The 24367-nt window shown below is 44.0% G+C and overlaps 1 protein-coding gene across 2 annotated transcripts in view; it reads left to right on the forward strand.

Annotated features, from left to right (window-relative positions):
* FAF1 (Fas associated factor 1) overlaps nucleotides 1-24367 on the forward strand; it is a 1868643-nt gene that overhangs the window by 1341439 nt on the left and 502837 nt on the right. For both annotated transcript variants that reach the window (XM_085602652.1, XM_085602654.1), the window contains exon 14: nucleotides 22927-23063. In XM_085602652.1, coding sequence (XP_085458778.1) covers nucleotides 22927-23063 — 137 coding nt within the window. The remainder of the gene's footprint in view (nucleotides 1-22926; nucleotides 23064-24367) is intronic.

The raw sequence follows: 24367 nt of genomic DNA on the forward strand, positions 1-24367 counted from the left end.
AGAACGTCTCTTTAACCTTTGGTTTTTTCAGTGAATTTCTATGGTCTTTTTAGTGAATTTAACATTTTTTTTCTTTTATATAAATTGTACTACAATGTCACCTATAAGTTTAATTTAGTAATATAAATTTATGCAAATTTATAAATAAATTTTATTCACACATTTATTCATATTATACAATTAACAAATCAAGGCAAAGTAGCTTATGTAGTCTTTCTATAAATGCAGTGCACCAATCTTTTCTTAGTTTTAAATTCATTTTATGGATGCATGGCCATTGCAAATTCAAGATGAGGGCCCATACGAGTACTCTATGATTACTAGTTCCTGTGACAAAATCATGATGGCTGTGCAGATTTGATAAAATGTTAAATATATATAAATATCATATATAGGCTACCACAAATTTTAACATTTAAGTCAAAGAAACCATCTCCATGCATTAATATTTGGAAGCCTATCTGTGATTCACAACATATTTATTTTACAAGCTTGTCGAATCTGCGGATCTGCTGCGATGCCACCACGGATCAGACACGATTCCAGGAACACACCCAAACATCAACTTCTCATTGGATACAGTGAGTCTGCACCCATGCACATAGCAAATCATACCCTAAATCAGTTATTAGGGTTTCACATCTCTCATGAGACAGACTGAAAACCACAGCTCCATCCGGTTTTTGGCTTTCCTTAAAAAGTACAGAGTTTTAAAATCAGGATGTCTTGTGCTGATGATAGAAGAAAAGGGGAAGAGCAAGACGAAGAAGACTTACCACCTCCAAAGAAGTGCTCTGACTTTTAGAAATATTTCTCTATTCCTTCAGAATAAAATAAGTTTTAGCAAAGAGTGTCCAATGCAATAAAAAAGCTGCTACAGGGAAGAAGTATTCACATGGCACATCCTCTATGTGGAAAGATCTGAAAACCACACAAGGACGTATGACAGGATAATGAGAGAGAAGGAGTGGTGCATCATCATCAGCAGCTGGAGCATCTGTGGGACCCTTACCACCCGACCAGATGGTTACCATCCCCACCTGTTTCACCAAAACTGCAAGACATGGTGACTTGTGGCAAATGCCATATGCCAGTTGCACTAAAAATGTCATCTGTTGCCCAGGTTATGGATGCTGTTAAGCATAATTTCTCTTTTAACCCCTTGAATGCCCATGACGAGCTGGCCTCGTCATGGCACACAGTTCGCGTGTGCCCATGACGAGTCCAGCTTGTCATGAGGCATTCCTTGGGAAATCCCTCTGGTGCCTGCTCCCGAGGCCCCCCCTACCCCCCCTGGTTTCCCTGAAATGACGTAATCTCAGTGAAACCAAAACTGAAATGAGCCAAGAGGCTCATTTCAGTTTCCCTTTCTACATGCTCAGGGGGCTATCTCAGCCCCCTGAGCACGTAGAAAGACGGGAGTGGTATCGTTGGAAAGGGGAGAATCTCCCTGTTCGAGGCATATGAGCTGCAGATTGTACACTTAGCATAGATCGCCATCTGGTGTTGGGCCCGGATGTTTGCAGTTTGTTTTTGTTCTTTGGACAGTCTTTGGAAGTCACGAGTTTGGTGACTCCTCCTTCGGTCCGTACTGCGCATGGGCTTCGGCTCCATCCTCAGATTGTTTTTTTCCGCCATCGGGCTCGGATGTGATACTTCGTGCTCCGGCTTCGAACTTCTACGGTTCCAGCCTCGACGGAAAATCCTCGTTTCTTCGAGTTTCTTCATCATCATCTTCATCTCTCGAAGCGGCACTTTTCTCCATCCCGTACATCGGCACCGGCCTTCGGGCCCTCCTCGACTCCGGTCCCGGCCGATGGAAAGGACTCCGTTCAAAAAGTGCCCAAAATGTGGGTCTAAATTTCCCCACACCGACCTCCATCAGGTGTGTAACCTTTGCCTCTCTCCAGAACACGAGGCCAGAGACTGCCCCGCCTGTAAGTCTTTTAGATCAAAAAAGACCATCCGGGATCGAAGAGCTCGACGCACCATGGTGCACTCCTCAACCGCGGCTCCACCGGACATCTTCGGAGACGACGCCGAAGCTTCGGGGCAACTACACACCCAGCAGGAGGACGACGTCGTCAGCGCTTCCGAGGCCGACGACTCCGACGTGGAGGACATCACACCGGCGCAGCGGGTCGTGAGTACTGTACCCCCTCCCACCCCCGCGCCCAAAACCAAAGAGACTCAGGTTACACCCTCGCCTGCAGGCCTGGGCAAAACCAAGCACACAGCTTCTATCACCCCACCTTCGGGCCCGGTGTCGAAGCCTCAGAAGTCTCACTGCAGCTCGGGCTCGAGCCAGCCGACGCCTGGTGCCGAAAAACACCATTCGGCACCGAAGAAAGGGATACCCAGCTCGACTCCGAAGCCACCGGTGCCGAAGCCTGGACTCTCGGTGCCGACCAAACATAAACACAAATCTGTCGGCACCGACGCTCCGGCGCCGAAAACTCCTTCGACGCCGAAAAAACCGGAGGCTCCAAAAAAGCATGGCGCACACAAACCATCGAAGCCCTCGGCTCCGAAACCATCGGCACCAGCGGACGATTCGGCGCCACTGGCTCTGTTCACACCAGACCCTTTGCAAAAGACTCTATCTAAAGATCCAAAGACTGGGCTATTGACTTTAATTATCAAGAAAAGACGCCTTGACACTCCGGCTCCTCCTCCACCACCCAAACGGAAGGACTCTGCCACTTCTCCCCTTAGAGTGCCCTCCCCACTACCTCCTCCACCTCCTCCACCCCCTCCTCCTCCCAGGTCTCCGCCACCTTTACCTCATTACTCCCCGACCCCGCCCCCAGATCCGGATGACGGGGACCCGGATTATGACCCGGCGGACGCCCCAATGGACCCCACTCCACCGGGGACCCCAGACCCATGGGAAGACTACCACAACCCTGACATACCTGATATGCCTCAGGACGACCTATACCCATCCAGGCCGTCTCCTCCAGAGGACTCTTTAGGGTTTCATCACTTAGTGCAGAGAGCAGCACACTACCATGGGGTGGACATGCACAGCGAACCAGTGGAAGACGACTTCCTACTGGACACATTTGACATTCAGGACAAATCCACGTCTATTTTGCCCATGCTTAAGGGTGTCACCAAGCATGCTGCAGAGGTGTTCAAAGACCCTGTCAGGGCCAGGGTACTGAACCCTAGAATAGAGAAAAAGTACAAGGCGGCACCCACAGACCCTGCATACATTAAGGGCCCTGCTCCCTTAGATTCCCTAGTTGTCTCCACAGCTAGAAAGCGGGTTAACTCCCAGTCCTCAGGAGAAGCCCCACCGCCAGACAAGGAATCGAAACTTCTAGACGCGTCTGGCAAACGCACCGCCTCCCAAGCTGCAAACATGTGGCGCATTGCAAATACACAAGCGCTACTTGCGCGCTATGACAGAGCACACTACGACGAACTTGAGGCTCTTATGCAGCACCTTCCCGAAAAACACAAGCGCAAGGCTCATGACCTGATACAGGAGGGTAAACTAATTACAAACACCTCCATTAAGTGTGCCCTCGATGCAGCCGACACTGCATCTAGAGCCATAAATACCAGTGTCCTGCTTTGTCGCCATGCCTGGCTCAGGATCTCCGGGTTCAAGCCTGAAGTCCAGGCGTCCATACTCAATCACCCTTTTGACCAACAAACTCTCTTTGGGCCAAAGGTAGACGAAGCGTTGGAAAAGATGAAAAAGGACACAGACACAGCAAAGTCTATGGGGGCACTCCAAACACAAGCCTCTAAACGTTCCTTTCGACGCTTATCCTTTCGTGGCACAGGCAGAGGCTTCTCCACCGATAGCGCCTCTACCTCTTACAAGTCCCCTCCTCAAAATACCTTTTCAAAGGGCAACCAAAGGGGTGGTTACAGAGGCAACAACAATAAGGGCAGGGGCAAAACTAACACCACCCGTTCTGCTAGCCCACCCGCACAATGACTTCCCTTCGCTCCCCCCAGACCATCCCACTCCGGTCGGGGGCAGACTACAAAACTTTATCCACGCATGGGAGTCCATAACATCGGACAAATGGGTGACCCAAATCATTCGGTCAGGGTACTGTCTCGAGCTAACATCTACCCCACCCAATATCCCACCAAGGCACCGTCCAATGTCTCAAGAACATTCCACACTGCTCAAACAGGAGGTACTCTCCCTCCTCCAAAAACACGCTATAGAGCAGGTCCCCGTCAATCAGCAAAATCTAGGGGTCTACTCCCTATATTTCTTAATACCAAAGAAAGACGGGACCCTCAGGCCCATTCTGGACCTCCGGCCTTTAAATGCCTACATACATTCAGACCGTTTCCACATGGTCACCCTACAACAAGTCCTCCCGCTCCTCTGCCAGGGAGACTTTCTCACCACTTTGGATCTGAAAGACGCATACTTTCACATTCCAATACACCCCTCTCACAGGAAGTACCTCAGGTTCGTGGTGGACGGGCAGCATTACCAATTCACGGTTCTCCCCTTCGGGGTTACCACCGCACCACGGGTGTTTACCAAATGCCTAGCGGTAGTGGCAGCACACCTCAGACGTCAACATATTCACGTCTTCCCTTACTTAGACGACTGGCTGATAAAAGCCGCGTCCTACCACCAATGTGTGCAACATACAAACAGCACCATCCAACTGCTCCACCAGCTAGGCTTCACGGTGAACTACCAAAAGTCCCACCTCATACCATCTCACACAAAGCAATATCTCGGGGCCACTATAGACACCTCCAAGGGTATTGCCTATCCAAACTCAGCCAGAATCACAAGCATTCAAGCCTTACGCAAAACATTCCTTTCTCAACACTCTCTTCCAGCAAGAGTGTTTATGAAGCTCATAGGAATGATGGCGTCTTGCATTTTCATAGTGCCCCATGCAAGACTCCACATGCGTCCACTTCAAGAGTGCCTAGCACAACAGTGGAACCAGGCCCAGGGTCAGCTGACGGATCTGGTGTTGGTGGACGGCCGCACACATCACTCTCTGCAGTGGTGGAACACCACAAACCTTCCCAAAGGGCGGCCGTTCCTGGACCCGGTTCCTCAGGTGATTCTAACAGCGGACGCATCGCTCTCCGGCTGGGGATCGCACCTCCTACACCTCACAATGCAAGGTCTATGGACGCCACAGCAAAAATCGCTCCACATCAACCATCTGGAGCTCTTGGCGATCTTTCTAGCCCTAAAATCCTTCCAAAAACAGATTTTGGGCAAAGCAGTCCTCATTCGCACAGACAACATGACTGCAATGTATTCTATCCAAAAACAGGGGGGGACACACTCTCCCCAGCTCTCCCGCTTAGCCCAGAGCATATGGAGATGGGCAATTCCCCAAAACATCTTTCTCCTGGCACAGCACGTTCCAGGCGTACAAAACACCATGGCAGATCCGCTCAGCAGACAAACGCAACAACTACACGAATGGGAACTGCATCCACAAGTTCTTCACCCATTCTTCCAACAGTGGGGGCATCCTCAGATAGACCTCTTCGCCACCCACGAAAACAAAAAATGCCCAAGCTTCGCCGCCAGATACCCACACCCATTGTCCAAGGGCAATGCGATATGGATGAACTGGTCAGGCAGATTTGCATACGCCTTTCCACCTCTCCCACTAATTCCATTAGTGGTAAGGAAGCTACAACAACACTCCCTCACACTCATTCTAGTAGCTCCGACGTGGGCCAGGCAGCCGTGGTACATCACACTACTACAACTATCAGTGGTACCACATCAAAAACTGCACCTATCCCCATTGCCTACTAACCCAGAACCATGGAGAAATCAGGCACCCGGACCCAGCTCAGCTCAACCTTGCGATCTGGCTCCTGAAATCTTAGAATTTGGATACCTTAACCTTCCCCCTGATTGCATGAACATCATCATGGAAGCCAGACGTCCTACCACTAGAGCATGCTATGCCGCAAAGTGGAAAAGATTTGTAATTTACTGCCGTAACAATACAATCAACCCTTTAGATGCATCCATACAGCACATCATATGCTATCTGCTCCATCTTCACAGGTGTAACCTGGCATATTCATCCATACGCCTGCACCTAGCAGCGATCGCTGCTTATCTACAAAACAGACAGCATTTATCACTGTTCAGAGTGCCCGCTATTAAAGCCTTTATGGAAGGCCTTAAACAAGTAATTCCTCCCAGGGCACCACCTTCCCCTGTATGGAATCTAAATTTAGTTCTTACACGGCTAATGGGTCCGCCTTTCGAACCAATGCATAAATGTGAGCTACAGTTTCTCACCTGGAAAACAGCTTTTCTCGTAGCTATCACTTCCCTTCGAAGGGTTGGTGAAATACAAGCGTTCACTATACAGGAACCCTTCCTACAAATACATCACAGCAAGGTCATACTTCGCACAAATCCGAAGTTTCTGCCCAAGGTCATTTCCCCCTTCCATCTCAATCAATCGGTGGAATTACCTGTCTTCTTCTCGCACCCTCAATCTGTTGCAGAGAGGGCCTTACACACACTCGATGTTAAAAGGGCGTTGCTGTACTACATACAAAGAACGCAACCCTTCAGGAAGACTAAACAATTGTTTGTTTCCTTCTCTCCACCACATAAAGGCAACCCCATCTCTAAATCAGGGATAGCTAGGTGGATTGTAAAGTGCATACAAATTTGCTATCAAAAGGCAAAAAGAACATTATCTGTTCCGCCTAAAGCCCACTCTACAAGAAAGTTAGGGGCTTCTATGGCTTTTCTAGGGAACATACCCTTAGATGACATCTGCAAAGCAGCCACATGGTCAACACCGCACACCTTCACAAAACATTACTGTGTAGATGTGCATTCCAAGCAGCAAGCTAGGGTGGGCCAGGCTGTACTAAAGACACTTTTTCAAACCGCTGCAACGGATACCGGTGGTCGCCGCTAAGGTTGGGTACTGCTATATAATCTATGCTAAGTGTACAATCTGCAGCTCATATGCCTCGAACGGAATATGCTACTTACCAGTATGCATCTGTTCTTGGCATGTAGAGCTGCAGAGTTGTACACGCCCACCCGCCTCCCCGGCTACCTGTATCCGTTCCAGTACATCTTATTTAGATATAACACACATGGGTTTCTCACTGTTATTACTACGCTCCATCATTTCCCTGTTGGCGAAAAACAATCTGAGGATGGAGCCGAAGCCCATGCGCAGTACGGACCGAAGGAGGAGTCACCAAACTCGTGACTTCCAAAGACTGTCCAAAGAACAAAAACAAACTGCAAACATCCGGGCCCAACACCAGATGGCGATCTATGCCAAGTGTACAACTCTGCAGCTCTACATGCCAAGAACAGATGCATACTGGTAAGTAGCATATTCCTTTCCAATGGTACCCCTCCCCAGTGGATCCCTGCTTAGGGATTGCCACAGGAGGGCGATCCCCAAGCAGGGATCCACCCACTAGACTCCAGGGAGGGGGGAGCGGCCCCTTGGGCAAGGGCCTTTGCTCCCCCCAGTTTATTTTGGAAAGATTTAGTCTTTTTGCCCCCTCCTGTTGGGCAGTTGGGGGCAGTAGCCCCCAATCTGCCCCTCCGGGGGGGGCAAAAAGCCCACTACACACCAAGAAATCTTTTTAAAAAGTAAAAATAAGGGTGGGGGCTGCCCAAAACGGGCAGGGCCATGCCCCCCCCATTATTACAGTCTTTCTGCCCCCCCCCGCCCCCGGGGGGGGCAGATGGGGCATTGGCCCCTAATCTGTCTCTTTGGGGGGGCTGAAAGCCCACTAAACACCACAGATTTGTTTTTAGTTTTTTTTTAGGGTGGGGGCTGCCCGAAATGGGCAAGCCAATGCCCCCACCCACCCGCCACCATTACAGCCTTTCTGCCCCCCCTGGGGGCAGATGGGGCATTGGCCCCAAATCTGCCCCTTCAAGGGGCGGAAGGCTCACTAGACACCAGGGATTTTTTTAGAAACTAAAAATAAGGGTGGGGGCTGCCCAAAACGGGCATGCCCATGTCCCCACCCCTCCCAAATATTACAGTCTTTCTGCCCCCCCTGGCAAGGGTCCAAAACGTAGTGAGGCGCACTACATTTAGGACCCTTGCCTGTTGAGGCGCACTACGTTTTGGACCCTTGCCTGTGGCGGGTCCTTGGGCCTCCCACACGAGTGAGGCACCATTTTTATCAGGAGACCCGGGGGAACGCTGGGTGGTAGGAAATTTGTGTGAAAACGTGATATTTTCAGCTAAATTTGAGGTCTGCAGGGCATTCTGGGTAAGGAAACGTTGGGGGATCCCCGCAAGCCATACCTCCCTGGAATCCCCCGGGTGTCTAGTTTTCAGAAATGTGTGGGTTTGGTAGATTTCCCTAGGTGGCCTCCGAGCACCGGGCCTAAAACCCAGATGACCCCCCTTGCAAAACCAGGTTGTTTTGAGATAGGCAATTTTGAGGTCGCCTCAATACGTTTTGGGCCCTTGCCTGTCGTGGGTACTTGGGCCTCCCACACGAGTGAGGCACCGGTTTTATCGGGAGACCCTGGTCAACGCTGGGTGGTAGGAAATTTGTGTCAGCCCGGTGATACCACAACTTTACCACACTAAAATGTGCGAAAAAAGTGATGTTTTTCAGCTAAATTTGATGTTTGCAGGGGATTGTGGGTAAGGAAACGTTAGGGGATCCATGCAACCCATACCTCCCTGGAATCCCCCGGGTGTCTAGTTTTCAGAAATGTGTGGGTTTGGTAGGTTTTCCTAGGTGCCGGCGGAGCTATCGTTAAAAACCTACAGCTAGGCACGTTGCCAAAAAAGGGTAATTTTTCACTGCGAAATTGAGGTGTGTCCACGTTACTTTTTGCGCCGTTTCCTGTCGCGGGCACTAGGCCGACCCTCACAAGTGAGGTACCATTTTTCTCAGAAGACTTTGGGAAACGCGGGGTGGGTGGAAATGTGTGGATCCACGCAGATTCCAGAACTTGCCACCACAGAAATGTGGGGCAAATGTGTTTTTTGGGGCAATTTTTTAGGTTTGCAAGGGATTCCGGGTAACAGAACCTGGTGGGAGGCAGTCAAGTCACCCAATCCTGGATTCCCCTGGGTGTTTAGTTTTCAAAAATGTATAGGTTTGCTAGGTTTCCCTAGGTGCCGGCAGAGCTAGGGTTAAAAAACTACAGCTAGGCACTTTGCGAAAAAAGGGTAATTTTTCATTGTGAAAATGTGGTGTGTTCACATTGGGTTTTGAGCCATTTCCTGTCGTGGGCACTATGCCTACCCACACAAGTGAGGTACCATTTTTATCGGGAGACTTAGGGTAATTCAGATTTGTAAAGGAACTGTTATTACCTATTGACATTCGATGCATTTCTGTCTTCCAAATGAAAGACATTGTGTAAAAAATAAGTCATTTTAAAAAATGACCGATAATTCTCATGCTAGTAGGAGTATTGCCAATTTCGGAAATTTGCAAATATCTACTGTTTCTAAACTCTATATTTTGTTCCCATTTCAGAAATACATAGGTGTCTTCCATACCGATTTTTCCATGTACACAATTTTCCAGAATAATTGCTATATACCCGGTACATAGTAAAAAACCATTGCAAGTTACTGCTCAGTTTATGGCTCTGGGTTCGTCGAGTTCTTGGTGAACCTACAAGTCCTATATATCCCCACAACCAGTAATGTCCAGCGGATGTAACGGTATATTGCTTTCAAAGAGCTGTCATAATTAGAAGAAGTTACAGGTGAAAACGCTGACACAAAAGGCTGTTTTTTTCAACTAATTTTCAATTTATCCTATATTTAACTGTTATTTTTTTTTCTATAAAGAAACCTTGATGGATCTACACAAATGACCCCTTGCTGAATTAAGAATTTGTTCTACTTCTCTAAAATGTATATCTTTCCAGGATCCATTATTGCTTTTGTACCCATTTCTACCATTAACTGGAAGGAGGTCAAAAGCACACAAAATAGCAAAAATAGGCTATGTGCCAGAAAAATGCCAAAACTGTATAAAACATTTTGGGTTTCTGACAAAAGTCTGGTATCCCCTAAAAGCTGGGAAAATTGTGATATGAGCCCCACAAACCCTTTTTTGACAACATTTGCAGGGAAAAACCCAGACGCTTTCATTTGCAGCCTGTTGTTCCCATTTTTCCCAAAAACAACGAAATGTTGTATTTTGGCTCATTTCTGTGATCCCTCCAGGGGAATCAACAAACCCTGAGTAGCTTTAGAATCCCCATGATGTTGGAAGAAAAGGACGCAAATTTGGCAAGGATACCTTATGTGGTCAAAAAGTTACAGGGGCCTCAGTGCGCACTATCCCAAATAGCCCAAAAAAGGCTTGGCACAGGAGGGGGAAACGGCCTGGCAGCGAAGGGGTTAAACTCTTTAATCACAAGTAGATATCTGAAAAGCAAATATAGAATCCATTTAGCTTTACATTACATACTATTAGATTACATACTATAAGCAAGTGAGTAGCTACATCAGTGATTATGTCAGTGTGTAAGAGGCTGTCCGAGTATGGGTGTATAAATGGGCATATAAGTAGCTGTACAGGTGGTTAGGTGGATATGTGAGTGAGTATATCAGTGCCTCTGTGGGTGTTACTGGATGTGTAAGTAGCTGTGTGGGTGTGTGCTGGTTGACTTACTAATTGTATGTGTATCTAAATGGGTATGTAAATGGCTATATGGATTGGTAACCGGCTGTGTTAGTGGATGTTTGGGTGTGTAACTGTGTGTGTAAGTGGCTCTGTTAGTGGTGGATATACATTTCTCTGTGAGTGGATGTGTAAGAGCCTCTGTTGCGGTGCGTGTGAGTGGCTGTATAGTTTTGTAAGTAGGTATGTGACTGGGTGTATGGGTGGGTGACAGGGTGTATAACTGGGTGTATGGGAATGTAAGTGTGTATGTAACTGACTGAGTGCTGAGTATATGAATAGCTGTATAGGTGTGGGAGTGACAGTGCCTTTATGGGTATGTAAATGACTATGTAAGTGGATGTATAGGTGAGTACATGGGTGTGTGAATGGTTTTATTGTGTGTAACTGAGTGTGTCAATCACTGTCTGGCTATTTGAGTGGTGGGTACATAAGTGCTTCTGAGGGGGTGTAACTGGGTGTGTAAGTGCCTGCCTGACTGTGTGAGATGGTCCAAATTACATACACTTAAATTACATGCTTTAAACAACCACCTACTTCTACTGGCTTAATAAAATAACTTTATTTTCAGTATAGCAGTTCTTCTTCCTACTTTGCTGCTCACTATATTTCAGTTAATGTTCTCATCTAACCTCCTTTGTATTTTGCCTTTTACAGTAGTGTCATTTCTTTATGCTTATTTACATTCATTGTTTTTTTAATATACTTTTTTTTATAGTACAACGTAATTAACACACCTGTAAATTCTCTTTGCTGTTGTCCAACTTTTATTTTAATATCTGTTTTCCACTGCAAATTTCATGTAAGAAATATGGCAAGGCTTTTCCATTCTCAGTACAAAGTTATCAATAACTGCTACCCTTCCCACTGTTTTCACTCATGCTCCTGTACTTAGTAAATCACAGACTTCCTTTCATCTTTTAATTTTGTTATACCACTTCTGAATGGTCAATATTGTTTTACCTTTTCCATGTTTCTTAGAAAAAAAAACAGATGTGGTTGTTTTTTTGCGTATTCATCATGGGGCTCAATGCGGCACCCCGTGTGAATCCTCAGCAGATCCACACGAAAGCCCTTAAATGCATTCAACAATCTGCTGTTACTGATTTTCATTTATATTTTATATTTTAAAACATTGTCAATTATAAGACATAAACTTCCTACTGAGCAATTTTTGTACACCAGTCTGCTTTTCAGTTGCACAAGACAGTCTCTTTTTTGTTCCCTTCCCCCACTCTCTTTTAGCTCTGTTTCTATAGCAACCATGTTTCCAAAAGTCTCTGCCTACCAGTAGGTCAAAAGTTCACAAGAGTTTCTCTCAACAGGATACTGGCTTCATATGAAATGTAGCAGGTGTGGTTGCATGTTTGCAATTACAAGCATATCCCAAACATAACTTTTTTTTATTTTTCCAAAGCCATTCACAGTTAGTCATTTTTTTTCTTTAAGTCGCTACCTAATTTTAGTTCTCCTCACATCTCCGCCATCCAATGAAATATGTTCTATCTTATTTTACTTTCTTTCTTTCATTGTGCCATTCATCTTCAAAACGGCTCCTTCTGCTGCTGCTTTTTCCGGTTTACTACTCTTGCTTGTCTCCAAAATGGTCAGAGTCTGGATTCTGCTCCTAGGTTTTGTGTTTTGGGCCAGAGTGAGTCCAAGAAAGAGTGGCATTGACAGGAACATAGGTTTGCCTAATGTAGACATTACTTGGGTTGTCCAGAGGTGGTCAAAGAGGCATCACTTTCTGCCCTTGGTTGAAAGCATTGCAGGTTGCCACCACGGTGCACAAACATGAGGTCTGGATGTTGGCAATGACCTAGGCACAATTACTGGGGTAGTACTGGAAATCCTAATGAAGGATAGCTTTGGTACTTCAATGTCACTTTTCCCACATACTGCTTTGGTGTTCTCCAACATTTAGGAAATTATTCAAAGCTAGATGAGGTTTAGAGACCAGCAAGGGTATACTCCCCTTACTAAATCAAACACACAAGAGCCCTTGTGTCTAGATAAAGAGGTAAAGCTCAAGGAATCAACACCAAGGCCAAAAAAAGGCATCCCTTTAAAGGCCAGTTTTCCTCACCCACCAAAGGTGGCATGCTTCAACATTAGGGAACTTCCTCACACCATGAAGCCTAGTCATGGTGCGGGCTTCAACCCCTGAAAGGCGTGGTAAAAGGCGCAGTGCAGAAAGTGAAGTAAGTTTAAAACTAGCTACAGGGTTCGCCACTGGTCTTTATTGAGGTGACTCTGTGCTAGGATTAAAAGCAAAAACAAAGAAGCACAGCTGAAAACATTAGGCCCGCTTGTGTTGCTTGGAGAGCAACATGTTTCGGCCCGTGACCCAATTGGTGTCATGGCTTTCATCAGGATCTTATTTATGCTACTGCTGTGAGAGTGAAGTGTAAACCAGGAAATAAACAAAGGACTTTGTATACAAAACCAGTAATCCATTTGTTTCTGAGTCATGAATTCACTGGTAGCACAGTTACGCAGGGCAAAGGCGTGTGGCAGCAAAGCATAGTTACAGTGAGTACCAAAACTCTGTCATTAAAATTCATCTCAAAGATTAAGTATATTATGAATATAGATAACTTGATAAACAAAAGTCATCTATGACCCAGAGCAATTGACTGGTGTAACAGAAAGCACTACATGCTATTGTGTTTTATCCAAATAGTTCAAAAGTCATGCCATGCTGTCACCGCGAGGTAATTGGACCAAGATATTAGATCTGGAAACTCGTAGTGATGAGATGCCATGTTTCAAAAGGGTTTGTATGTGTCAATCGATGCATGTAATTAAAAAATAGAACTAAAATCGCATATCAGTGCATAGGGGCTATGTAAGCGTCTAACAGACGCAGTCGTCGATAGTGAAGATGTCCCGGATTGTGAGCAGGGCATATGGATAGGGAAACCAGACTGTTAAGTATAATGAGAGTGCACAAGTAAGCCCTCTATCGTGGATCTGATGCTTAGTCAAAAACACACTACCTCCATACATGAGTTGATGTAATACTAGGTAGTACGGTGTCAAAAGCTAACATGCCCGAGCCTCGTGTATGGGCTAAGCCGGGGGAAACAAATTTATACTGTTATTGCGGTTCATTAATAGTTCACCTCGCCAGTGTCTTAGCGGGGGGACAGCTGACCATACCAAGGAGCAGGAACTGCTGAAGCTGGTTGATTTTGATCACTTGTTGTACTGCTTCCAGGTCAGCTGACACGTAACGACTTCCTTTTTACAAATTGCATGATGGGAAGTGTAGTATTGCTGATAACGGCAATCTAAGAAGATTCTTAGGAGCGCACAATATAGGTTATTTGTTCAGCCATGGAGATGAACCTGTGTAGAGTGTTTGGTGAAAACACATTAAGTGCATGTAATAGACAAATATCTAAAATCGCTGTAGGTGGTTCTTATCACTTGTTACCAGGTCAACTGGCCCCTAACTACTTCCTGTGAGCTTTGATGGCATGCTGGGGAATGTAGTATTGCTGTAAGCTGCAATCTATGACTGGGTTTCATAAATAAACAGTATGGATTGTTTATTAAATCCTGAAACATAGATAACCAGACATCTTGGATAAAAGTAACCAATGGGTACATATATTGGATAGCTATCTTAAATATCCATGTAGGATGTGTAGTTCCTCAGTTGTTCATAGAGTGTAGTAGGCTGTTACTTGTAGTGTATCAACTAACCAAAGTTAGATGGCAGAGTATTGTCAGTGGGTGATAAAGGTGTCCCAGAATGAACGTGTAAATGTATATTTATGTATTTAATGCCCAGATGAGATAATGTACTATGAGATGGATAGCCACAGGATCTCAACGTTCAGGGCTGTCTTATCTGTCCCCAATCTGAACATCCATCTTTGTTCAATTTTCAGAAGAGTTTTTGTCAAATTAGGTTATGTTTGTGTTAGATTGGGTTTGACAAAGCAACAAAGCCTGGTTATGGAGAACACATTATACTAGAAAAGATTGTATCTCATGGGTATAGTGTATTAATCCTAGGTGGGGTTATGCTTACTTCTCTAGTCATGTCCGCCCATCTGTGTTCCTCGTTATTAAAAAATCTTCAACCACCCATCCCAGGTCACACACCCATCAATCAATAGTGTCAAAGAAAAAATTGTGAAGTGGGTCAGAAGGTGCCTCACGTAAGCACCATCCATGAAGCTACTCTTTGGTACTCACCAGTTTGCTCCTTCTGTCATCATCAGCACTTTCTTGACAGAAACAGAAATGTGACCTAACCCCTAAGCTAATATAGAAAATACAGGGGTAAAAGAGTGAGGTGCACACGATAGTGTCATCTATCTGCTATCTAATGCCACGTAAGTGAAAAAGAGTAATCTCACCATTAAAATAGAGTTGTGAATATCTATCTCACATATTTAATTACTTAGTAGTATTCACAGTCAGTTAAAAAAAACCTGTATGTTTAGACCATTTTAACTTGATCAGCCAAGATTGGGTTTGTCCAAGACCGTCTAGCTAAGATCTTCTGAAAGGTGGCCGTTTTTCTAGAAATTGATTGGTTAGCTTGGTGGCTTGTTTTGTCATATCTGATTGTACTTGTGTGTTCCATAATTTGAGTTTTTACTTGGCATATGGTAATACCAACATATCTACGGTTGCAAAGGCAGACAATTAGGTAAATCTGTCTCTCACTATTGCAATTCGTGTGTTGTTTAAACACCCACGGTCTTGCCCATGAGGAGTGCTTCACAGACCCCTCCATCAGTTCTATGGGGCCAGGATACCTCTATCCTATTTCCACTACTGTCTTGATTAACAAAATGGCGGCCAGCTATTCACTGCATTGCTTTTGGCATGTGGATCTGCATTGCTAGATATACTTTAATCTTTTTCTTTAATAACTCCAAAACTACTGAACAGATTTACACCATAGATCTAGTTATCTGCCAAATTTGATGTAATTCCGTTCAGCGGTGTGTGCTGTGGTCGCGTCTAAAATCCCTATGGGAAATTGCATGGGGAAAACATGTTTTGGGGCAGCCGCCCCCCCTTTTCTCAGTTCCACATGATGAATCACCACAAAACTTTTAGGTCAGCAGCTTAAGTGACTGGCACACTAGTTTACTAGTTTTGTAAATTTTGTGACGATTAGTCAAACGGTTACATATATATATATATATATATATATATATGTATATATATATATATATATATATATATATCGTTGTTGCTGCACCCGGCAGTTCTCCCTACTGCGGTGTCGACTACAGCAGCTGATGTCTACGTATTCTCACCCACGTTATTTCTTAGGAATCTGAGAAGAAAACAAGCGGCACACCTTAGGACTGCACAATACCTTTATTGTGCACACAAATGACGCGTTTTAGCATAAGCCTTTTTCGAGTGAATTCATGCACGATACCTTCCACAGAATAACAACATATGATTCATAGGAAGTGGAGAAATACTAATAGGAAGTGAAGAAATACTATGTAAATGTCTCAAACGTTGCGGACTGCAATTAAATTAATACATCTCCAGTGAGTTTTAGAACTGCAGGGGTGACATCAATTAGCTATATAGTGGGTCAAAATTCAACAAATCTACAATTTCACCGTGACATTCTTAAAATTTACAGAATTTCTGTTGGGGTGTAAAAATTCTATTTTGGTATTTATCATTCTTGCATCGTTGTTATTATTATTGGTAATGTGCTACAATCAATCATTATTGTAATTCAAGTGTACATATGAGTAGCCCAGACTTTTGGCACCCTATAGTTTAAAGGTGTCAGCATATATTATTAGTAATGTACTGTAATTAATCATTGCCATGAAACAGGCGAACATCTGAGTATCCCCGACTTAAGTCACCCTGTAGTTTCAGAATGTCACTCTCCTCAGCCCTGCATGCCATACCTAAGCTACACTTCGGGAGATGCCCCACTTATTTAAGTAGCAAATATAGAATAACTGGAAGCCTCCTCGTCCAAGACTTCCCTGCAAGTGATTCAGGGTACGGTGTTGAGCTACACTAAATCTCCCTACAGATGACACAGAGGTTTGTAAAATTGCTAAACTTTTTCCCATGCCTCAACTGCTGCTTCGAATAAAAAACAGCTGAGCTCTAAGTGGACCTGAATACCCCTTTAAATGGTGTTTAAAGTGTAAAGGAGGATAGGCTGTTAAACTAGAAAATGGCCTCCTTTGACTGCTCCAGTGGCACACATTTCAACCTAGAAAGTATTCTTTTTTTTTAATTCTAATTTTCTTCACTAAACTAGTTTGCATGTCTATTCTGCTTTCTGCCGAACTTTTTTCTTTTCTGATGTTAATTGCTGTATTTTGGTTATAAACTGGTACTGATAGTGTAAAATCTTTCCTCTGTGTTAAAAATTCAAAATAATGAAGCAATGCTTTCCTAAAATACACGCGCAAAAACAACAGTTGATGGAGAGAATGCAGAACAATGTCATACATTCACCCCAGTACAGAGATCTGGGCCTATATCCATCGTTGTTTTGCTCACCATGCCATTCCAGTTTAAGCCCAGCGACATGCAAATCAGTCTTGACCCTGTGCCCCATGGTAACAGTCCAGCCCGAACTGCCAAGCCAGGTCCTCCCTGGACTGGAACCAAGCATCCTAGGACCGGTTTCGGGGTTTCACCCCTCTTCAGCCAGTATAGCTTGATTCTAGTGTCAGGGAGAGCACCTGACTCACGTCTGAGCAAACCCGTCCCACTCGGGGTGACAAATGCAAAATTGATGGATGTAACCCAGATCTCGTGCCTGGGGGTGAATGTTTTTATTTGCTCTGCATTCCGTCCATCAATTGTGTGTCTTTTGCTTTCTCGCCCAAAGTGCGCCAGGTATGCCCAGACGTGGGTCCTGGGCTCACTGTGCCACTGGAATCAAGCTATCCTGGCTGAAGAGGGGTGAAACTCTGAAACCGGTCCTAGGATGCTTGTTTCCGGTCCAGGGAGGACCTGACTTGGCAGTTCGGGCTGGACTGTTCCCATGAGGCACAGGGTCAAGACTGATTTGGATATGGCCAGGTCTAAACTGGGGTGGCATGGTGAGCAAAAGAATGATGGATTTAACCCAGATCTCTTGACTGGGGGTGAATGTTTTGATTTGTTCTGCATTCCGTACATCAATTGTGTGTCTTTTGCATCCTAAAATACACGGCATCTCATAACAATATTTACATTTTCTTCCCATACAATTTAGTCAAGCCTGCTGCGTAATTTGGTCCTCACCTGCCTCATAATTCCAGCAGCCCTGCCTACAGGTGTCGAAATTTTTAGCAGGAGGGGGTCCTTACACCTGAAAGTGTTGATTGGGGGGTCTGGAACCCAAAAGTTTGAAGACCTCTGATCTAAGATATAGCAAAGAGGGGCAGGCATGCTTTCTTTTCCTCATCTCTCATTAGCAAACACGTTGGCGGCTCAGATATGTGTGACTAATAATTTACCACTTGGTTCTTTAATGTTTAGTTTTCTAAGATGCCACATGTCACTTAGTGCTTCAGGGCACATATGGATACTGGTTACACAGTGGAAGTAACTCTAACAGATTAGACTTTACTTCATGTCTGTCTTGGACTTCAGTATGCATCAGACTCTTTAGGAAGTTGTTTCCCCCAACAAACTAGATCTTTTTGATAAGGTAAGTTATTTTTTCTCTGATCTTCCACAATGTATTTAATGAAATAAATTCGAAATGGAACTGTGCTCTCTCATTGCTTATATTCTATATTTTAGGGTAACCTCAGATCCTCAGGTAGCCTAATGGGTGTTATTTGTTTGGCCTCTTATTATTTTTTAAACTAGCACTTTACAAAGCATTTCCAGTTAGACATAATTGTTTCCAAGACTGTGTTGTTGAGGCATAAGGCTGTGTTTGCTGATTTGTAGGATCGAGCGTAATCCGATTTCTTTAAAAGATGTCAAAATTTCCAAATATATGCTTTGATATCAAATCCTGGTTTTTCATAAACCCAGATTACTTGAATGATGTCAGCCAACGGGATTACATTGACTCTGGTAAATCTTGTGTGGGTTAGGTAGTCGGGCCGTTTGTGTTCTTTAGGAATCGCCTCCCTGATTAATTCTCTTTCTTTAAGAAGCAACGACCCGCAAAAACACACCGCAAACGCTCACAAACGTCAGGCATCTGCAATCCATGGCCTCACTCAGATTTTGACCTAAAGTTCCGGAACTTTCTGGTGCCTAGAAATATATTGATTTAAAAATGAAAGCTCTTTATTCTGCTTTGGATTTGGATATCAAATCAGACTTAGCAATTTGACATTTTAATGCACGTTGTACTTTCAAATAGATTTGCCACTTAATGCTTGCGACAGCGGGGCGTTGTTCATCTTCTTGATCACACGCTTCAGTGTACTTGTTACCTAATGCATTATCCTAAGGTGTAAGAAAACACACGATTTAAGTTGCCTTTCAGGAGCATAATTAAGAATTAATGAGGCTGTACTGTTGGCTAACCCTCAGAATTTCCACATTTTTGCCTTTTGTGACCCGTGTTATTAAAAGTCCATTATTTTTACAGACTTTATTAAATTGGATTTTATTAAAGCATTCCATATTTGCATTTGGTCTTTCATAATTCATTATTATTATGACATTTACTTTTTGCCATCGGATCTGAAAACATATCATAAGCTACCCTTTTCTCTTGAAAGAAATGCTAATTTCAAACAGTCCTCTAATGGAAGAAAAAAGCTTTATCAGTTTTTTCATCTAGTCTGATCGTGTTGAGAATACTAATGCTAGACTTCGGTATGCTAATATTGGAGAGGCTCTTGGTCAAAAGCTTGGAATCATTTTCATTTAAAATAGTTTTATAGTCCTAGGCTTTGAGTCTTTTAGCATGAAAAGTTACCATCGGAGGCTTTCTTGCTTAATGTGTTTGCTGTTGAATGGTATTGTGTAACAACTCCTAAATAGTATACATTTGGAAAAACACTCAACCCTAACTTACAAATCACAAAGTCAGGATACTGAAGTGTATTTGTACTTTTAAATTACACGCGAGACCCTATTTATCTGCCTTAATTATGACAGATAATAGATCAGGATATGCTAACTAGAAAACCAATCACTCAATGGGGCTACTGTTTCAAACCCATCCTCACAGGAACTCTCACTTGCTGCAGCCTCTGCATCCACACATGCCCCCGTGTCCACGTGCATCCTCTATGTCCATTCACCCCAGGTCCTCTCGCCACCCTAGGATACATTAACCTCTCCATTCCACTCACCATTCTTGAATCCACTTACTCCTCCATTTACCTCTCCATTCCACTCTCCAGCTATCCCAGGGATCCACTTACTCCTCCATTTACCTCTCCATTCCACTCTCCAGCTATCCCAGGGATCCACTCCTCAAGCTACCCTCTAATCAACACACACTACGCCTCCACATCTGCTTCCAGCCGCTTCTAATCCTCTTAATGTCCCAGTACACCCACTTCCAAACCCCATGCATCAACGTCCACCCCCAAATTCACTTACACCCATTCCCTATACTCTGTTATTTCCCGTCATGTTCTGCATTTTCTGTGTGTACTTTGACACCCCGCCCCCTGGAGCCGTCATTATATGTTATGTTACCCCAGTCTCAACACACACCCCATGCATCCCACCCACAAACCACCTTTGCTACGTCCAGTTGCCTTCTGTAGAGCAGTACAGTAGTTGTACTAACTTTCAAATATTTTTAGACATAATAAATTCATTATTAAAGAAACAGCAGGACTTTTAGGGAAATTTAAACATTTCACATAAAACTGGTGCCTCTGACAGGTAGCTAAGGCCTGATGGACAGAGTCAAGCACATGTCTGGCTCTGCTTCTGTCTTAGACCTCTCTGCCCTTCAGGCCCGCTCTGTAACATCACATTTCTTTAGATCAATGCATGTTTAAGTTTTTGGGAAAACAGCATTAACTGGTCTTTTCCCCTTTTACCACTGAGCCATTGATTGTGCATTAGTTCACAGTAGTCGACTGACTTAAAGTGGTTTTCTAGTTAGGAAATTAGCCATCAGGGCAAGAAACTGTAGGATTACGGTGTTGAAATGTCGCTGCATGACAACAACTTTCATAATTCACTGTCCTGTCTCGAAATGCTCGTTCAGAGTGTTACCTAAAGCATACCCTACACCATATAAGATAAGTAAGCTAAACCCTGATTCTTTGGCAACTTGCCCCAGGTGTAGAAATGACGCAGCAAACCTATTCCATGTGATTATAGGCTGCCCTACATCACAAGGCTACAGCAGCAACGTTCAAAGAACTAATAAACCACACCACATGAAAAAGAGGAGTGGGAACTATTGAAAATAACTTATTAGGAATGCCCCCTCCAACTAGAAGCACAAAGTGACCAAGGAATACCTTGTGCTTTTGTTAGCAAAAGGAGACCTCACAATGAGAAGGAAGGTGCACGCCTCTCACGGTAGAGGACTGGCCGCGGCAAATGATTCACTGAGTGGAAGTAGAGCACTTAAGAGGCAATGGGGGGGAATTAATGGAAGTTTATAGAGAAAAAATAGCATTGGCGATATAGCACCATAGAAGAAGACAGTGTCTATTAATCAAAGTCGAATGCGGAGCACAGCACCTAAGAAATCAGACAGAATAACTGATGTCAGGCTCGATCCATTGCATGTGCTGAATAAAGAAAGAAGTTGAAGTAGGGACCAAAGAGCGTTGAACCCTATGGGGTAATATAATAACCAAGAGCCCACTCAAGAAAACTGCGTAAAATGTCCCATAGAGCAAGAAAGAATATGAAAAGGGGAAATGTGTGCACATACGACTCCTTCAATACTAAAAATAGACTGCATTCTGCAGTGCAGTGTCTAGTGGTGAAACGGTTTAAGTGAGGGAATCAAGGTTGAAGACGGTGGACACAATTGTATGGGAATAAGAGGACAATGGGATAATGAAGATGAATGCACATGTGACATAAAGGCAAAATGTTTTACGATATATAATATCAGCTGAATGTTAAAAAAAAAAATGTACTTATTATGAAAACGGTGCAATTGTTTTGTACTGCATAGTTGTGGAAAAAAGTTGCTGGGTTGGCCTAGGATAGAAAATAGGCCATAGCCACCAAAAATAAGATGGCCCCCAAAAGGAAATCGGAGAGATAAAAGGAGTGCCCAGCATTTGCAAATCGGGGCAGTTTTGAACTGGCTGCATTGGCGTTTTGCGAGGTATGGGATTCTGCATGCATTTGTGTTTGCTGCAAGCAATGTTTGTGGCAATATCAGGAAAATGAACAGTAAACACCGACCTACAAGACCATACAACAGGTCCATACACTGACCTGTTACACCTGCTGCCCGATTGCCCTGTCGGCCAGTTCGACCCTGCCTGCCAAACTGAAGAAAGCATCCCCTGCAACTCGCATTGCACTGGAAGAACCGAGCTTGTGTAATTTAACGAGTCAGTATTTCACCACACGAAATGCTGCTTTCTGTGACAAAATGTTGCATTTCAGAGACAGGACCCGTAAATGAAGGGTTGTATTGAATTTATCATTTCTTCTAGAGAAGACAAAAAACTGAAACGTGCCACCAAGTAGTTCATGAGGCGTTTGCCAATGGCTCAAGGACTAAAAGTGGCCAAAACGTTTCTCAGGAAAATCCGCGGCTGCCCGTAGTCCTGAAAATAATGAGTGTGTTTCCTGGAGTGGGACAGAGGGGACTTCCATTCAATGGGAAATAGCAGTAAACTGACTTTTGGATGAATGATGAGAAACAAGCAGATACCTCGACGAGTGGTCACTTGAGGCAGGGACGGGAAAGAAAACGCAACAAGGATTGAAGAGCGAAAAAGAAATATAAAACCAGATATCAAGAGAACAGTGCGAAATAGTAACATTGTATCAAGCGAACAGTGATAAATGACGGGGAGAAGGAGTTGAGAGGAACATTTATACAGACTGGGGGAGAAAAGCTGTCTGATGTCGGACGGAGGAAGAGAAGCAATCCCATATTGTCATTCAGAAAAGGTAAAAAGTCTGACATTTTGAAGGGACTCGGAGGTGAATCAAAATACATTTTTATTCGGATAGAACATTGGAGTAATAACGCTGAGAGATGTACCTATATTTTACGCAGTTAAAAGAATGTGTATATTTGTAGTGGTAGTCCTTAGATATGCACATTTGTGTGCACTGAAAGCGTTGAAATGGGTTGTGCTAATTCGATTTCTAACTGATTGAAAGATTTATATAATGTATTTCTTTTGTTTTTAGGTTTATGACAATGTGCACGAGACACTTTGGCAGTGTCGTTGCCCAAACCATCCGAACTCAGAAGACCGATCAGTTTCCACTTTTCCTCATAGTGATGGGGAAAAGGTCATCTAACGAGGTGCTGAATGTGATACAAGGTAAAGTTCTGCACACGGGAAATCTTGAGCTCTACTTTGCTTGTTAAGAATGATGTATAATCTAAATGTGAGAAAGAGCCTTTCCTTGCCATAGCGATCGCATCAACATTTATACTGGGGAGGTATGCGAAAAACTCAAAGGATTAATCAATACCCGAGCTTCCTTGGTAACCAGTCCCTGAGTTTAAGCATTTGATTCAGACCGAGCTGTTTGTTGGGGTCACTTTGATGAAGAATTACACTTGTTTTTGGTAGTTCCGATTTTTATTTGTTATCGGAGTTAGGGACCCTAGTGGCGTTTGACTCAGTCAAACTTTGATGCAGTCACAGTTCATTGCAACTGCTAGAAATAAGATTTTTCGTTGTCGGTAAAATACTTTGTTATTATTAACTTATATTTTGTGTTTCACACGTTTACTGCCCTGTCATCTGTTTGATTTTAAATAAATCTTTATTTTCAAAGAACGGAGTCCGTTTTAGGAGTCACAGCATTCACAGTTACCTACATAGGAAATGTCCAAAGACGAAGAGTGCGTGGCAAGTAAGACACTTAGACCTTGTGTTGTGCATCAGAGACAAGCATACATGTTTTTTTTTTCTTAAGAATAATAATTCCAAACTAAAAACCAAGCTTGCGTGGGACACACGTAGCTGCAGGCTACCTGGGTTGTTTATGCCAAGTCGACTCTGCAGAATAAGCTGCCTGTCAGGGCGGTATTTTGCCACCTGAATTTGTTCCCCCCACACGCGATCCCAGGCCAGCCACCTTCTGGTTGTTTGGGGCCGCCAAAGAATGCCTTGATCCCAGATTAGTGAACGAAGAAGTTCTAGTCAAAGCGCTGCTCACTACTGAATGGCCGCACTCTGGGTCTGATAAGGAGAGTAAATGGGGCCAGGCTCCAAAATAAAAGTGGTCCCTATTAGTGAATCGGATGGCTAACAAAATGGGCCACATCTGCAGATCAGGGCAATTTTGAACTTGTAAAGGCACGCTGCATAGGTGTTTTGCAAAGTATGGGATTCTGCATTCATTTGGCCTTGCCGTGGCAGTGCTTGTAGTAATACACCGCTCTGGTGAAAACACATCATATTACTTTATACAATTAATCTACTCTGGTCCAATTGGATTTCCTTTACAAGTTTTTGTAGAAATTTCGGGGCTGAAATCATTTATCAAATGTTAATGCAAAAAATAATCGAAATTGAAGAAAACATGTCTTTGCACATCCTCCTTTTTTCAACTTCCTTCCACTGCTTATAATTTGAGGAACCAATAGTGAAATTGTAGTTAAATAGCGGTGTAA

Source organism: Triturus cristatus, chromosome 4_2 (assembly GCF_964204655.1).
Source record: "Triturus cristatus chromosome 4_2, aTriCri1.1, whole genome shotgun sequence".
Classification (NCBI taxonomy): Eukaryota; Metazoa; Chordata; class Amphibia; order Caudata; family Salamandridae; genus Triturus; species Triturus cristatus.